Here is a 16718-nt window from a genome sequence, read left to right as displayed (position 1 = left end):
ATCTTTGGCCATGAGAGCCTCTTCAAGTTGACTCCTGTTTCTTTTTTCACGTAATGCCGGTATCTTTGATAGTTTTCTTGCTTTGTGATAAAACAAGATATTCCAGGCTCACCTGGGTGGTTTCCTGCTCCAGACATAGAATCAGCCTTCTCCAATGGCACCTAGTTTCTTCTGGTGAGAAATGGTATTTAGAAAACTTTAGTTTGGGTGCTAAAGGTTTTTTGCTCCTAGGCTAGTCATTGTTTCTTGGCCTTTCCAGTGAACAGAGTTAGAGCATCCTATTTTTTTTCCCTTTCTTTTCAGAGAAAGAGAAAATAATTAGGAGCACATTGATGTTTTCATCAAATTTATTTATTTATCAAATTTATTTATTTATCAAAGTTCAGGTTATAGATTTTATTTAACTTGTTTGAATTTTAAAAAGTTTTATCTCACTAAAAATCTGTGTCCCTAATGACATTAAGAAAATTACATATTTGTTTTATCCAAATGAGAGACAGAAAGAGAGAGAGAGAAGGAGGCAGGGGAGGAGGCATTTATTTTTTCTCAGTGCCTTTGGAAGCCATTGGAGAGCTTTAAGCATGGAAATGACGTGATTTAATTCACATTTTAAGAAGAATATTCTGGCTATTATATAGAGAATGGATTAGAGGCAAGACTGGAATCTGGGAGAAAACCGTTAGTCTCAGGCAGAAAATGGTGGCTTGTGTCAGGATGGTAGCAGTAGAGATGGAAAAAAGTACACAGATTTGGTGTATGGTTAGGAGATGGAGTTGGCAGGACTTGCTAATAGAGAGGAAAAGGGGAGTGAGAGAATATATTTTTTTGCCCTAGCTGGCAAAAAATATATTCTTTGACATAGGGGCCATCCAACATTGAGATCTAGTTTGTAAAATGTTTCTCTAAATGGCTAGAGGTTTTAAAGCCAAGCAGTGGTATCGCTGTTTCTTATATCAACAAATCGTATCTGATAAGTGTGCTGATGAGAACTTTTTTTTAAATGCAGGAGATTAGAAGTATAAGCTTACTATGTCCTTTGTGGAATTAATGACTATCGTATAATAGGCAATCATTTTCCTATGATTGAAGTTAATTTTATATTAAAATGATATATTACTATATAATGCGTCTTAAGTAAACATCACCTGTATAGGCAACTTTTTTCTTGGAAAAAATTATTTCCAAGACATATTTATTGAGTATCGATTATGTTCCCATTACTGCGGTGGTGCTGGTAAGCATATAGAAGTATAGGATACAGTCCCAACTCTTCATTAACTTAGACTCTAGGTCAACAGATAAGTTTTATTGTAGGAAATAATTAGGAACATAATGATCCCATATATCAAGAGATACCTGTTTCACATAACATTTCTATGATGCCATTCTACCACATCTGAATTTCGTTTTTGTTAACAGGAATACACTACAGTATATCTGTACCTTGTAATATATTATCATATAACTTTCAAAATAATGGCCCACGTTTATCTTGTTACTGAAGTAGATTATAAATCTCTTTGTACATATCTTACGGATTGAAGTTAATTTTATATTAAAATGCTATATTAATACATAATATTAATTAAAAATCAGCTGTATAAACAACTTTTTTCTTGGAAAAAAATTATTTTATGTTCTTTATTTCATGGTCCACTCATGTCTTCTTAAAGCTCCCTCCAACCTATTGAAACACCATTCTGTCTTGGTCATCTTTCCACTTTTCTTACTTGTTTCACTTTAGCATCCCTACGTTCCAGAAAACCCATTTCCATGAATTATCCTTTGTTCCATCCATATAAATTTGCTGGAAATTCCCCATACATGTCATGTATTTTCACCCTGTTTGTTACCCCTGCTTTTCCTCTCTTATCTAGTTGTTGATGTTAGGCCTCTTAGAAAGCAGCAGTATTAAAAGTGGGGTCAGCAGACTAGTGCTGGTCTATGAACTGTTCATTACCATACCAGTTCATTACAAGGAAAGGATAGAAACTGAGAGGAAGCATTTGGAAACCTTATAGCAACTCGATGGAGTAATTTGTTTTTTGAATGTAATAGTGAAAATTTGGTTCAATTCTAGTAATTCATTTTTATTGTATTATAAAAGCATCAGGCCATGATAGTTGGAAATTTTGTTTTTTAAAAAGTGGTTCTTCACTGCAGATGGTTTGAGATGCCCACTACTCAATGTAGTCATTTCTGAAATTCTCCTTGGTCCTTTGTCATAGACAGAGTAGTTGCTCCCTCCTCTGGGGAGCCTATATATATATATATATATATATATATATATATATATATATATATATATATATATATATATATATGAGATAAACATAGATATACGTACATACACATGTGATGATCTACACATCTAATCAATATAGATATCTTGTAACCTTATTAGAGTGTGTTAGTTATTTCTTATGCGCTAATTGGGTTTACACCAGTACATGTTTAATGAATGAATGAATAGATCTAACAGAGAAGGGAAGACTTGAGCATTGTACAAACAGCAGTGAAGAATAAATAGCATGAAAGAGGTAGAAATAAAGTGCTGTTGAATTTCACAGAAAAGTATTATTACTGGCATCTGGGGTTTGGGGTGAGTGAATGAGGGAAAGGGAAGGGCTGACACTTAACATGTCAGGGAAGTCCCTATGATTTGAGCTCTGAAAGGATTGTTAGGATTTTGAAAGGTAGAAAAAATAGTTGTAGATAGGGAACGTATCACTCCACCTTATTGGTAATGCTATTTAAAGTTGTTTTCTTTATAAATCTTGCGCTATGTGCTTGTTTTGCAGACAATGTATTTCAAAGGTATTGAAGCAGGAAAGGTTCCCTATTTTCCCCATGCAGACACTATCATCTATTCCATCTCTACAGCAATTTGCTTCCAGGCAGTAAGTATAACTTTTTCAAATGAGAAGTAGAATTATTTCTGTTTCTAGTGTATATATTAAACCAATGGGGGAAAAATAAAGGCCTGGGAACATTTCCAGTTTTTACATTCTATGCTTTTTTTGTTTTGTTAGCAAGATAGCTTGCAAGTTTCAAATCATTAAACATGTTAACTTAGTGGGCTAGGTCATGTTTTATGAACACAACAATTTTTCGGTTTAAGTAGAGTGCAATTTTTGTAGGAGAATTATCACTCTAGTACCTTGGCTAGAATGCCCTAACTTAATTTTACTTCAAAAAAAAGATAGCATGGGCATAAATATGAATAATTGCTTTTCCCCAGTATTACTTAGGCAGTGAGGATAGGGGTAGAATCTAGTTTAATAGAAGCATCGTTCAATCTCTTTAAATTCTGCCATCACCGTTATTGATGTTAATGGTCTTAGGGCTTTTGCAAAGTTTGGGGGACAGCTTTTATTTGCAGCTTCTCACAGTAACGCTGCCAAGTTGGTAAACTTACTATAACTAGCGAAGTGCCAGCTACTAATGGGCACCTAGTAAACGCTTCCCAATGATAATAACTATTAACTCTATTATTCCATGAGCAATATTCCTATTTGAAGGCATATTTACAAAGATTCTTGAGAGTTATCCACTTAAACATTAATACATGTTTTTGTTACTACTGTCATCACTGTCGTTAAATAGAGTGAGCAATAAAAATAGAGACAAATATGTTCTGTTGCCTAAGACTGCTGATAATATTTGCTGTTTACTAAAAGAAGTCTCAAATTGAATATTCTAATCTTAGGCTGTCATGGAAGTTCAGACCTTACGACCATCTTACTGGAAGTTCCTTTTAAGGCTCACCAAGGGCAGGTAAGTGACTGAGATGTTTTAACTGGTCATAGAAAAAAAGCAATTTCCATAAAAAAGATTTTGAATCTTTTCGTTTACTTGAGGGAATATTCTTTCAGTGGTAAAGTAGGTATCTAGCTATAAATCAAATATGACCTAAAATTTAATAAGAATAACATGGGGCATTCTTTTAGTGCACATTATTTTGACTATTTTTTCCCCTATATTATTTTAGATATTTTAAGTGTTCTAGATTAATATGTTGACTTGCAAACTGCTGATAGGTTACTATATAACATTCTTAAGTCTTACTTTTAAAATCTTTAATCTCTTCTTTTTGATTAAAAACATTACACAGATTCATTAGAAATCATGCCTGAACAATTGACTGATTTCCACTTTGGAAAAATAATCATATTCTTTTGCCTGACTTTGTAAGCACACTTTTCTTTGCCTTTACGATCGTATTCTTTATTGTTGTTGTTGTCGTTAGCATTTCCTGATTATAATCTAATTCTTTGGGAGGCAGGCTGACCTGATAGAAAGACCATGAGCTTGGGAATTGAACAGACCTAGGTTTGACTGCAGTTCTGATACCCTTAGCTGTGTCACCGGTTGGGAACATTCTTTACCATCATGAGCCTCAAGTTTCTTTCTCTCTTCAATGAAACAATAATACATTGTGGGAAAATCGAGATGTTTGTGGCAGCCTTTAGGCACCTAGTAGGCATTCAGTAAATAGCAGCTCTCATTAATATTAGTAATAGCGAACAGTTGTATCGTGCTTACTGTGTCCGAGAACTGGTTTTAAGATACACACATACACACATACAGCATACATATACGTACATATGTGTTTAATCCTTAAAGTAGCTCTGTGAGATAGGTACTATTAATATCTTGCTTTCGCAATGTGAGGAAACTGAGGTGTGAGGTTAAGCGCTTGCCAGAATCACAGAACTAGGAAAGGACGGAGCTAGGATATAAGCCAGGCGGTCCGACTGCAGAGTTCTTCCTCTTAGCCATGACACTGTGTATCCTCTATATTATTAGTATTTAATCATTTCTTTCTTTGTCATTCAGGTTTCTTTGCACATCAATGAGTTTAACCAGTTGATTATTTCGGAAGGGAACATACTTTGGGAAGGATCTGAAAATCACATTTATTGGCTCTTGGAATAATGATACTGGCCAATAACTCAAAACAATTTCACCTGGGTATCTTCCCCAGAAAAGAAAGGCTTATGATCAGGCACAGAGACACAGAAGGTCCATCCTGCACATTAGCTAAAATATATGTCTTTTAAAAATTTTATATCTCTTAGGTTAGGTGATGGATAAAATGAGGGCTGTGTTTTTACTATGTTGTGTCTGTTAGAAATTTGAAAACCTATATGCTGTTGGCCCTTCAGTCACATTTGGATGTATTTTCTTTTGACTGTGAGACGTTAAAATTTCAATTATGAGAGGGATTACGTTTAATACCTTTGCTTGTCAGTAAATGTTAGCACATTCATTATACATTTAGCTTCTTGTGATTTTATTCATCAGAAAAATCACAATGAACCTATTTTTCTATTTGACACAACCTAGTGGAAAGGATTCTAGAAGGGTTTGAAATAATGATGGTAATCTCTGGGGTTTCAGTTTGGGGGATTATCATCTTTTTAAAGAAAATACGAGACAGTGAATCTCGAGGAAGAGCATCAAAGTGACTTTTGAATCTGCCATTGAGTCTTTTGCCATGTCAGCCTTCTCGGTCTTCCCATCCCATGAAAGATAAGTCAAATGGAGTGAATCATCTTCTTTCATAAACTTCATTAAGTACTTGTTCCCTGTGTCCTCTGTTTTACAGATTTGCCGTTATGAACCGAAAAGTCCTTGATGTTTTTGGTACTGGTGCATCTAAACACTTTCAGGATTTCATCCCTAAGTTGGATCCAAGATACACAGTTGTAACACCAGAGTTGCCCGTCGAGTTTTCTTGAAGAGGACCGTAACTTATTAATGTGACTTAATGTTTCATTATTTTGTCCTAGAGAGTTAATTATGTTGAACACAAAGAAGGGGGCCTGAGCTTGAACGTCAGTGTTATTTCAATGAGAGACGCTCTTTTTTTTGTTTTTCTTACCAATCAGAAATACAGAAGCTTTTCAGGAAAGTGTTGCTTAATAATTAAGCTCCCTCTATAGCCAGAATCTCATTCTGGATCACTGTAATGGTTGACATTATGATATATTATTATCGATTAAATTATATCCACAAGCAATATTAAATAATTATGTAGAAATGTAGTAACAAATAAGAGTATACTTAAAATTACTTTAAAAGATGTTTTACTTCATTCCAATCTAATTCTTGGTTAAAACTAAGAATATTTCTACATTTTAGGATACAAAGGATCACGGGTACATGGATTTGGTCTGTATTTTTTTTTTTTTTTTAACTTCTGAATTGGTAACTATAGTAGTGAAATGTTATGGGTATGGAGTAACTCTTCACAGACAGTGCTGCTTTATTTAGTAGAGAGCAAATTAATTGGAGAAAGTGGCCATTCTTAACTTCAGGGATGCAAAGACGGGTATCATACTGTTGGGATAAATGCCGTGGTATCCGTGCTCTTTTTCCACTGATACCTTCATCTCTCTCCATGATTAGTTGGGTTCTTCGGCAGCCAGTGAACCTATGTATTAGTGACAGGTTAGGAGCAAATGGAAATTGACGTATGTGATAAAGTTGAAACGTATGTTTTAATCTTTTACAGAAGCATTACACTTGAATATTCAAAAACAAATGAAGTTACTTTTCAACCTCCTGTAGGTTTATTATGTTTGTCTTCATTTATAAGGGCTGAATTCTTCATAGCTAAGTTTGTACGCTGTTGTCGATTTAGAAGGGATCAAATTCTATGGAACAAAAGTAGTTTGGGCAAGTTTGGCAGTTTGTTCCCTCAGCTGGTTCACCTATACGGATGTTTGACAACTAAAAACATTCTAAAAATCCAGTGGAGGTTTAAAAGTCCACTTCATAATTGGATGCAGGTTCTCTAGCCTCTTTCCAAAAAATCATTATCGTCACTTTTACTCATGTTAGAGCAAAGAAGTGACAAAATGTAGTCACTGCTGATTATGAGTTAGTTCAGGACAGCTTTGATTGAAATATGATCACTCTTTAGAGTTTTTCAGGGACAGGTTATTCTTTTCTAAGTTAATGCAAGGCTTAAGTGGTTGTGACATGTTACATTACAATTAATGTAACATATAGGGATAATGGTATATTTTTTTAATATAATTTTGTTGCTGAAAAGTTTTAGGCTGCTGTAAATTAATTATGCAGTAGAACCTGTGTAGCAATAAGAATTATAACCCAGACTTTTTAAATGCTTAATCCTCCATATTCAATTTCATCAAGCCTTGTATACTTCTGTTTACATGGAATTCTAACCTTGGTTGTTATGGCAGATTGAAACCAAACAAAAAAAGAGTATCAGCGAGAGCCAGTTTAATTAGGCCAAAATTTTGCAGTGTGATTAGCTTTTCAGGGTCGACTTGTCTATTAGGCAATACTGTTAAAGGATCCTTTTGGCTTCAGACTTCCAAATTGATTAATAAATTCAGTTTTAAGTTTTTATTCACTGGAATCAAAATGATGATTAGTACTGTGTTTACTTTTAAAAATGAAGTATTATAGCAGTGAAGAAAGCACTGCTGCTTGCATCTCATTTTCTCTATTCAGAAATCATGTTTATCATATTTTTCTGTCAGTTAAACAGAAAACTTTTTAATCCATAAGTTATTGTTTTCATTCAGATTAAAAGACTATGAAATTGAAAGACAAATTCTACTGAGGTACGATGAGATTGTTTAGTGAAATTTTCCTGGTCAAAAGGTGCATTCCTATGATTTATTTTTTTTAACACAAGGTATAGCCATCTTTTATTTTATAGAAAGTATGAAATGAAATAACCATCATGAAGCAGAGTCATACAATGAATGTATAGCTGGAATGAACAGTTAACTAGTTTGCAGTGGTGAATAGAAAAGGACAATTTGATTTCATTGGGACAGATTGCAAAGTATCGAGCAAACACAAAGAAACTGTGTTTGTATTCCTGAATTCAATCAAAATGAATGTGTTTCTACCTCTAACTAACCAGGTATGGATTGGCAACTTGGCATCATAAATAAAGTCAAATAGATGTGTCCATTCCAAAACATGTTTTTTAGTCCATTTATACTCCGAAGAAATCCTGTCTATGTTAAGTTTCCTTCCACTAGACCTGATTATATTAAACACTTATTATGCCCTCTTAGTATTTCCTACATCTTTATATATATAGACTGAAAAACAGTGCATTGAGGTGCTTAATAGGATTATGGTTGTTTGTTTCCTGTATTGATTAACTATTTCCTGTATTAGTAAAATCCTACAGTTAGTACCAACCAAGTGAAGAAACAAGTTGCATGATAACAAATGGTCTCAATTCTGTTAGATTCTTACCCATTTTTCATCAGATAGTTTAGTCCATTTTATTACCCGTTTCTGAAATAAAACCTTTTGATTCAGTTGTCTTTTTTTTTTTTAATAAATTCTATGATTTCTTCTGTAACTTTTCTTGATCTGTAAACATTGTAGTTTCTCAGTTGATGCCTAGTATATTTTTTGCTTTCATTTCTTCTTTAGTGGTTATTTAGTTTAGAATTTTATCTTCTTACTCGTTGCTCTTATTAGATTTTAGAATTTACTTTCTTCTCAAACAAACAAACACGTCTTTCATGACGAAACCCAAATCGGTCAGTTGTCACACAGTGTGTTCTTGTTGAGCTTGCGTATTCATCTTCTTGTAGATCTTGTCTAGGCTAACAATTGATTTAGTTGTTAATGCTGACAAAATTGTTTCTGCTTGTATGTTATCACATTCCTGAGTTTCTAAGTCCTCTGATAATGTCTAGTTAAGGAGAATCAGTTTTCTTTACCTTCAAGGCGCTTCGTCCACTTGCTCTGGCACATCCTCCTAGCAGTGGGGGTCAAGTGGCCTCTCAGCAGGGCCAGAGGGGCGTGCCCACTGGGAGCAGTGGCCTGGTGTTTTTGCTGCCTTTGAATCAGAAGTCACCAAGCCCTTAGAGCCCTTGAGTTCTCCCTGTGATTTATTTTTACTAGTATAAGTAGAAAGTAATTTGTCAGAGCGACAGAATCTTCTTGCACGGATGCTTTTTGGCTCCACAAAGAGAAAAGTATTCATGTCTGAACTGTGATCTTGCTAACGTACCTGATACACTTTATCTCCCCTAACACCTTGACCTGTCGCTGCTTATCTCTTCAGTATTCATTTTCAGATAGACGATTTAGGTAGCTGAAAACGAGTGACCAAGAAGAAGACCTAAGAAAAACAATCAGAAATAACTGTTTTCTGTGGGGCTGGGCTAAGGCTAGCTCAGGAGACTGTTACAGTCGCCGTAACTCTGTGCCTCCTCTTTGTAGCCCTTTCCTGCTGGTGCGTTAGCTGGCTCTGCAATTCCTTCCTGTGGAGTTGGCAAGGAAACGAGTGTAGGCACCGAGGTGGCTGTGAGGTCAGCTGTGCCCCGGGGGCTGTGTGGACTTCCCTCTAGCCAGGGACTTCCCTCTTCCCTTAACTTCAAGATTAAGGCTGTGTTTTCTGTTTCAAGCTGTAGCCTCAGGTGACTTTGTAAAACTTCCATAGTTAGGGAAAGGGTAACTACAAAGAAATGAGACTGACATTGATGTGTGATTTCTGGGTCAGGAGCTTGACCGTGATATAGCACGTGTCCTAGGACTGCAGCAGGACTGTGCATGGCCTGAAGCTTACAGCTGTGGTGAATAAGAATATGTGCTGTTTTATATTGAGAGAAAAGTGAGTGACTTTTAATTGGAGGAAAGAATTAATATCTGGTAACTGATTTCTTGCTCTTTGATGTGGCCTCTCCCTCCCTTTTCATGCTTCAGTCCCAGCTGTCACCTTTCTCCTCTTTCCCAGCCTTGGAATCTTCATGTCTGGCCTCATGTTACCTCTCTGCACTCCTCATCCCCGTGCCTCCTGGCTTTCTTCTGCTGGTTGGTGTTATGTTCCAACTATGCTCCTTGAACGTGGGTGCTCCGTCGCTCCCTCGGGTGACAGCTGGTCAGGTGGGGCCCCTAGAAGGATCGTGAAAATGGAGTAGAACTTTCTGAGGATGGTGACTTGTGATATGGCTCTGCACTTGTTAGGCAGGAAGGAATGAAGGTTAACTGCAGAGATGCGGGAGGAGATGGACCTCTGTAATGTGGGACCTTTAAATCCAGGACAGTCAGTCTTTTCTCAACAACAGCATAACATCACCTGACTTTTGCTGTGGCTACACAGGAGGAAGAACTCATTTCCTGTTGCTTTCTCTATTTTCTTTCCACCTTTACCTCATCCAAATGTGCCCTAAGTGAAATAATACATTGGGCTTTAACCTTAGCCTCTGCAGGCCTGAAAATCCCAGTAATCACACACACACACACGCACACACGCACACGCACACACGCACGCACCATCTGGTCCACAGCAGAGGTCTCAGGCGAGGCGTAATTTGTACTTCTTCTCCAGCTCACAAGCCACTGCAGCTTGCCTGTTCGGTCTTGTGTTCAGTTTGAGGTACTCCCACCGCCCCCGCCCATCCTCTGCCTCCACCCCTGCCAAAGCATTCTGACCCTGTCAGAAAACCCCAGACTGCAGGTAATAGGATGTTCCCTGGTCCTAGCACACGGCATAGCGGTCTCAGCATCCCTTCAGGCTTCTACAGGTGGACCTGTGGACCTATATTGACTGCAGTCCCCCAGGAATGTTACTTTCCTCTGTCGTTTAATTTGGACCAGGCAATTTCTGAGGGCTGTTTCTTCAGTATCTACTAAACTATTTTAGTTATCACGTAACTCCTTAAATGAATTTTCCTTTTTGGGTGATTTTGGTCCCACAAGAGGACCCTGTGGCTGTGGAGAGAGATTGGTACCCAAGGTCTAAAAAGGTTTAAAGCATGAAGTAATCCTGTTGTTGGTCATTATAGGATGGGGTGCCACAAGGGGTGCGTGAGAAGAGTGTAAGTACACATTTCACGTCTTCCCTCTTCCCTCCTATTTGTTTCTTTACCACCAGGAAAGCCTGGGCTTTCCACCACATCTTTGCCATTTATTTCTTCAGTTAGAGTTCTCCAGGGAAAAAATGAAGTCCTTATTTTCCTGTTTGTTTTAGGGAAAGTTGAGACTGGTAAGAATCTAAAGGAATGTTGTGGAGTCTGTAAGGAAACGAGGTAGCTTCTCCACTCCTCTCCCCTCAGAAGGGAGCCAGAGGGATTCATTCAAAGTGGGAGTGTTTAGAGTCGTGTCCCAGTGACCTGTGTGACCGTTGTACCCTACAAGACTTGGCGTGGTGAAGAGGCAGTGTGTGAAAGGGGAGGAAAGAGTTTTTTTCTCAGAATTATTAAAGTAGGTGCCAGGTCTGCAGCCTTATTATGAATATAAACCTGGCTGGAGGCCAGTGGACCAACTAGCTGTTAACTAGCGAGGTACTTTGCTTCATCAAAGTATTCGGTGTTTGTGGCATGAATGAACGAATGGCCTTGTGATGCTTAAGAAAGGCAGCAGTTAAGTGGGAAATGTGTTAAAAGTATTAGGGGAGGTTTTATATGAATAAAAATTGTAACTTCCTCCTTTTGAAATTTAATTTGTAATATAGTCGAATCTGCAAAACCACAGGAAGGAATTCAGTTGCATCTAAATCTGAGTCTGCAGTTTGGGGAAGGCTGTCATTCTCAGGAAAAGCAGTAAGGTTCTCCTAAGACCAAAGAGGGCAGAATAAATCTATAAAACTAGAGGTATACTTGAATCATCTGGGCTTTTTTTTTTTTTTTTTTTTTTTTCTCCATTAGAACTCTTGTTTCACTAGAACTTGGATTCAAGTTAAAAAATGGGATTGCAGTTATTGTTAATTGCTCATCTAATGATTGTTTGATCCTTCTTCCTTGCCGAGAACACTTACTTTGTTTAAGGCGGCAATATGCCCAGCCCCCAAGGATGGATCATGATTTTTCTAGGCCTTTCATGTTACTCCTTCTTATCCAGATACTTTTCCGACCTTTCCTCTGAAGATGGTCATATGACCCAGTTTGGGCCAATAAGATGTAGTGGAAAATCTGGGAAACTCTCAGGAAATTTTTTTCTTGCCTGATTAAAGGAAAGCTCTTTTCAACTCCTTTTGTTTTCTCGTTCATAACACTAGTTAATGGCATCTGGATCTGTGGCAGCAGTCTTGCAAACATGAGGTAAAAAGTAAAAAGATGAAAACCCACCACGTTAAAGGTGTCACCGCTGAAAAATGGAAAGAACCTGCCTCCCAGATGCCAGTCGAGCCACCGAATCGATGCCAGTAACCACATACCTCTGAGCATTTTGAGCAAACAGACCTCCATCTCTTAAGGCTGTACTAGGCAAGGATTCTGTTACTTTGCAGTTGAAAACATTTCTAATTGACACATTCCAATCCTATATAGATCAGGCCTCAGATTCATTTCCCAGGGTATGCCTCCCTCCCTTGACTTAGAATGTTCCCTTTTCCTCCCCTACTCCACTTCTGCATGTGTTCTGAAATATTCAGTCTCCTTTTTGAAAGTTGGGCTGATCTTTTATCCCTGTCTCTCTGAAGCACTTTGCTAACACTGCACATAGAGAGCATTCCGTTTTCGATTAGCTGTGTACTCACCTGTCGCTCCTTTATATGCTGGCGTATATTTGAAGGGCAGAACCCACGGCTTATCCCCATCTCGGTGCCTAAATCAGGCCTCTATATGGGGGTTATAGGGAGGAGTTAGAGTGGGAGCAGCAGCTGCCTGTTGAATATATGCTACCTCTGTGGAGTCTGCAGACTAAAAAGCTACCCTTAGTCCTCCTGTAAAAATCTGGAAAATATTACCCTTACGAATGATTTTGTAAATACTCCAGGAAATTGTCTTCTATTACCATTCCAGCAGCTATTGGAGCCAGTTTGGCTTCAGGTCTTAGAGAAATGATTTGTCATCTGTTTCATTTGTCTGCTTTTTCCTGACAGAGCTGGAATTCTGGATTGTTCCACACTTGAAAACGCCAAATCCGAACCAGAGTTAGACAGGGCAGGACTCGAGGCTCTTCCTTCCCACTAATTTTACAGGGTAAAAATTCACAAGCAGTTTCCTAGAATTACACTTTGCGTCTGGCTTTTCAATAGCATATTACGATTACTTTTTCCCTATCACAGAGAGGATATTTGAGAGGGAAAAGCTTGAAATCACTCTTATCAGTACAAGCAGGGCCCTAACAGATAGCTTCTCTGATACTCATGTTTTTAGGGGGAAAATAAGGCAACTAAAGTGTATGAGGTGCCTCTGATATATAGCAGATTCTTTACATCTCATGCAAACCTCACAACCTAATAATAGATATTATTAGTTCTGTTTTACCAGTGAAAGAACTGGTAATTTGCCCAAAGTGGCAGTTCTGGAATTTGAGCTCAGATCTTCCAGAGTTGAAAGTTTAAGTTTTGTTTTGTTTTTCTCAGAACATAACCGTACCTCCCAAGAGGTGGTATCTTCACTCCCCTCTGTTAAAAGTAATCATATAACATCGTAATAAAGATCTTGCCTCCAAAAATGGTTTTGACATTTACTTTCAGAACAGAAACTGGAAATATCTCACTCAAAAAAACTAAAAGACCTGATAATGTATATAAAACAGCAGTTTTCAGACACTGGCCATCAAGCAGTGCAGGGCAGTGATCCCCGAGAGAAGGAAAACAAATGAATTGAGTCCTGTGATGGCCCTAGCTGATGCTTGGAGAGAGATTCCAGATTGCAGCTCAGGAAGGGAGCACCACAGCAGAGCCCAGAGGTCTCCCTGAGCTGAGGAAACAGACCTGGGAGTCCAAAGAGGCCAAAGTGGTTGAAGCTCCTAGGGTAGAGTACGAGAGAGGAGCGAGCTGCACAGAAAGAAGGCATAAAGATATAGAGAGGGTCCCCTTGAGACTTCAGCTGAGTACTTCTGTTTGCGTGGGACGAAGCTACTGAGGCTGGAGGAAGAACCACCTGAAAGGAGCGGAGGGAATAATCACTGACGTTCACACAAAGCGGTTAATAGTTTGTGTTCTTGCTTGCCAGAGTGGAAAACTTTGTAATTCTCAAAGGGCACTAGATAGGAAAGTCAGAAAAGTATTACTTCAGTAGGAGAGCAACATTAACCCTGAACTAAAAGCTCCAAAGTTTCTGGTTTCTAAAACAGTTTCTGTGTAACTGTCTCCTAGAACAAAGTACAAGAATATAGGGATACGAATATTTTGCATATGCAACAAGGTAAAAACTCAAAATGTTTGGCATCCAATAAAAAAGAATTGTCAGGCATGCAAAAAGCCAGAACTTACAAAACCCATAAGTGAAGGAGAAAAAAGAGATCCAGAAATGACACAAATTATAGAAATATTATTTGTACAAAAGGACATTGTAACTATATGCCATGTATCAAGAAAGTAGTGGTCTGGAAGTAGAGGCAAGATTGAGCATGTTAATTAGAGCTATAGAAGATATAAAAAGGACCAGAAAATATAAGAGATGAAAATATGCAATGTCTGAGATTTTAAAAAACAAAACCCCACACTGGGTGAGATTAACAGTAGATTAGACAGCAAAAGAAAATTTTAAAACTTGAAAACATAGCAGGAGAAACTATCTCAAATTATTTAGAGTGAAATATGACTGGAAAAAAAGTGGACAGAGCTTTAGTGAGCTATGAATCAGCTTCAAGCAGTCTGATGTATGTACAGTTGGAGTCCTCAAGGGAGAAGAGATGGGTGTGAGGGTGGAAGGGGAAAAGAAGAAAATATTTTGTATTTTCATATTTCTTCAGGTCATTTGGAGACAGGGGCCAACAGTTCTTCAAATTTGATGAAAATTACAAACCCACAGGTCCAAGAAGTTCAATGAACTCCAAGGACAAGAAACATGAAAAGGATCACACCAAGGCACATCTTAAATCAAATTGCTTTAAGCCAGTGATTTAAAAAAAATATCTTAGCACATCCAGATAGGGGAAAAGGACATGTCACATACAAAGGAGCTCAAATAAAAATGACAGGAAACTTCTCATTGAAAACCATGGGAACCAGAAGACAGTGGAGCAACATCTTTAATATAGTAAAAGGAACAAGATAGACTAAAACCTGTCAACCTAGAATTCTATATGCAGTGAAAATATCTTTTCAAACAACAAAGGCAAAATAAAGACTTTTTCAAACATCCAAAAGCTGAATAAATACATCACCAGTAGACCTGCATTACAAGAAATGTTTTTAAAAGTCTTTCAAACATATAAAATAATACTGTGTGAAAATATGGTAAATATGTGGCTAAATACTAAAGCTCTCTTTTTTTTGTTATTAAATCTATTGAAAAGATAATTGCTGAAGACAGTAATAGTACCCATTTATCGTGGAGTTTATAACACATTTAAAAATAAAACATACAACAATTACATAAAGTTTAGGAAGGGGAAAATGGAAGTATAGTATGGTAATATTTTCATGCTATACATGAAGTGGTATAATATTACTTGAAGGAAAACTGTGATAAGCTAAAGATGTATAAGCCCTAAGGTAATTCTCCTCACCCCCCAAAAGTGTTCTAGCTAATAATGCAACAACAAAATACAGTGGAATCATCAGTAAGTATTCAGTTTATCCAAAAGGAGGAAGAAAAAGGAAGGACAAGGGAACAAAGAAGAAGACAAATAGCAAGATAATAGATGTAAGCTCAACCATATCAATAATCACATTGATTGTAAATGGTCTAAACACCCAATAAAAAGGCAGAGATTGTCACATTGAATAAAAGAAGGCAAGGCCCAACTGTATGCTATTTTCTCAAAACCCACTTTAGGTATAAAGACACTAGGCTTAAAGTATAGAGAAAGATACAATAACAATAAGTTAAAGAAAGCAGGTGTACTATAGTAGTAGTAAATAAAGTAGATTTTGCTTGAGAGCTTGAGAATATTACCAAGATTAAGGATTAAGATGGTTGTCTATAATGATAAAGAGGTCAGTTCAACAAGAGGAAATTACAATCCTAAATATATGCATAACAACTTCTAAATATGTGAGGAAAAGGCTGATAGAACTACAGTGGGAAATAACCAACTCACAAATACAGTTGGATTTTCAACACCTTCAATAATTGTTAAAACATGTAGACAGAAAATCAGTAAGTATTTAGAAGACTTGAAAAACACTATCAACCATCTTGACTTAATTGACCTTGATAGAGCACTCCACCCAATAACAGCACTACACACATTGTTTTCATGTGCATTCAGAGCATTTCCAATGGAGACCATATTCTGGGATGTAAAGCAAGTCACAATAAATAAAGGGTTCAAACCATACAAAAGTATGTTCTCTGGCAAAAGAAGAAGAAAATTAGAAATCAATAACATATCTGGAAAATCCCCAAATATCTGGAAACTAAACAACATGCTTCTAATTAAAAAAAGTGATAATAAATTAGCAATATATTGGCCTGAATGAAAATGAAAACAATACATTAAAATTTATTAGATACAGATTAGACAATCAATCCTAGAGGAAAATTTATAACAACAGTTGCCTATATTAAAATAGAAGAAAATTCTCAAATCAATGATTTTACCTTCCACCTTAAGAAAGCAGAAAAAAGCAAATTAAACCCAAAGTAAGCAGGAAAAGAGGAAGTAATAAGGATAATGTCAGAAATCAATGAAATAAAAATTTAAAACAAGAGAAGATAAAACCAAAAGCTGGTTCTTTGAGAAAAATCAATAAAATTGATAAACCTCTAGCCAAACAGAATGGAAAAAAAAAAAAAGCAACACAGGACTGTCAGGAATAAGAGATCATCGCCATAGATACTTCAGAAATGAAAAGTGTAATC

The 16718-nt window shown here is 36.9% G+C and overlaps 1 protein-coding gene across 2 annotated transcripts in view; it reads left to right on the top strand.

Annotated features, from left to right (window-relative positions):
* TMEM135 (transmembrane protein 135) overlaps positions 1-5917 on the top strand; it is a 240207-nt gene extending 234290 nt beyond the window's left edge. For both annotated transcript variants that reach the window (XM_082661045.1, XM_082661046.1), the window contains 3 exons: positions 2802-2900; positions 3710-3777; positions 5612-5917. In XM_082661045.1, the coding sequence (XP_082517171.1) occupies positions 2802-2900; positions 3710-3777; positions 5612-5744 (300 nt within the window). In that variant the 3' untranslated portion in view covers positions 5745-5917. The remainder of the gene's footprint in view (positions 1-2801; positions 2901-3709; positions 3778-5611) is intronic.
* Positions 5918-16718: the final 10801 nt, after the last annotated feature.

This window comes from Grampus griseus, assembly GCF_964374135.1.
Source record: "Grampus griseus genome assembly, chromosome: 8".
Classification (NCBI taxonomy): Eukaryota; Metazoa; Chordata; class Mammalia; order Artiodactyla; family Delphinidae; genus Grampus; species Grampus griseus.
This window is presented reverse-complemented; position numbering and strand designations above follow the sequence as displayed.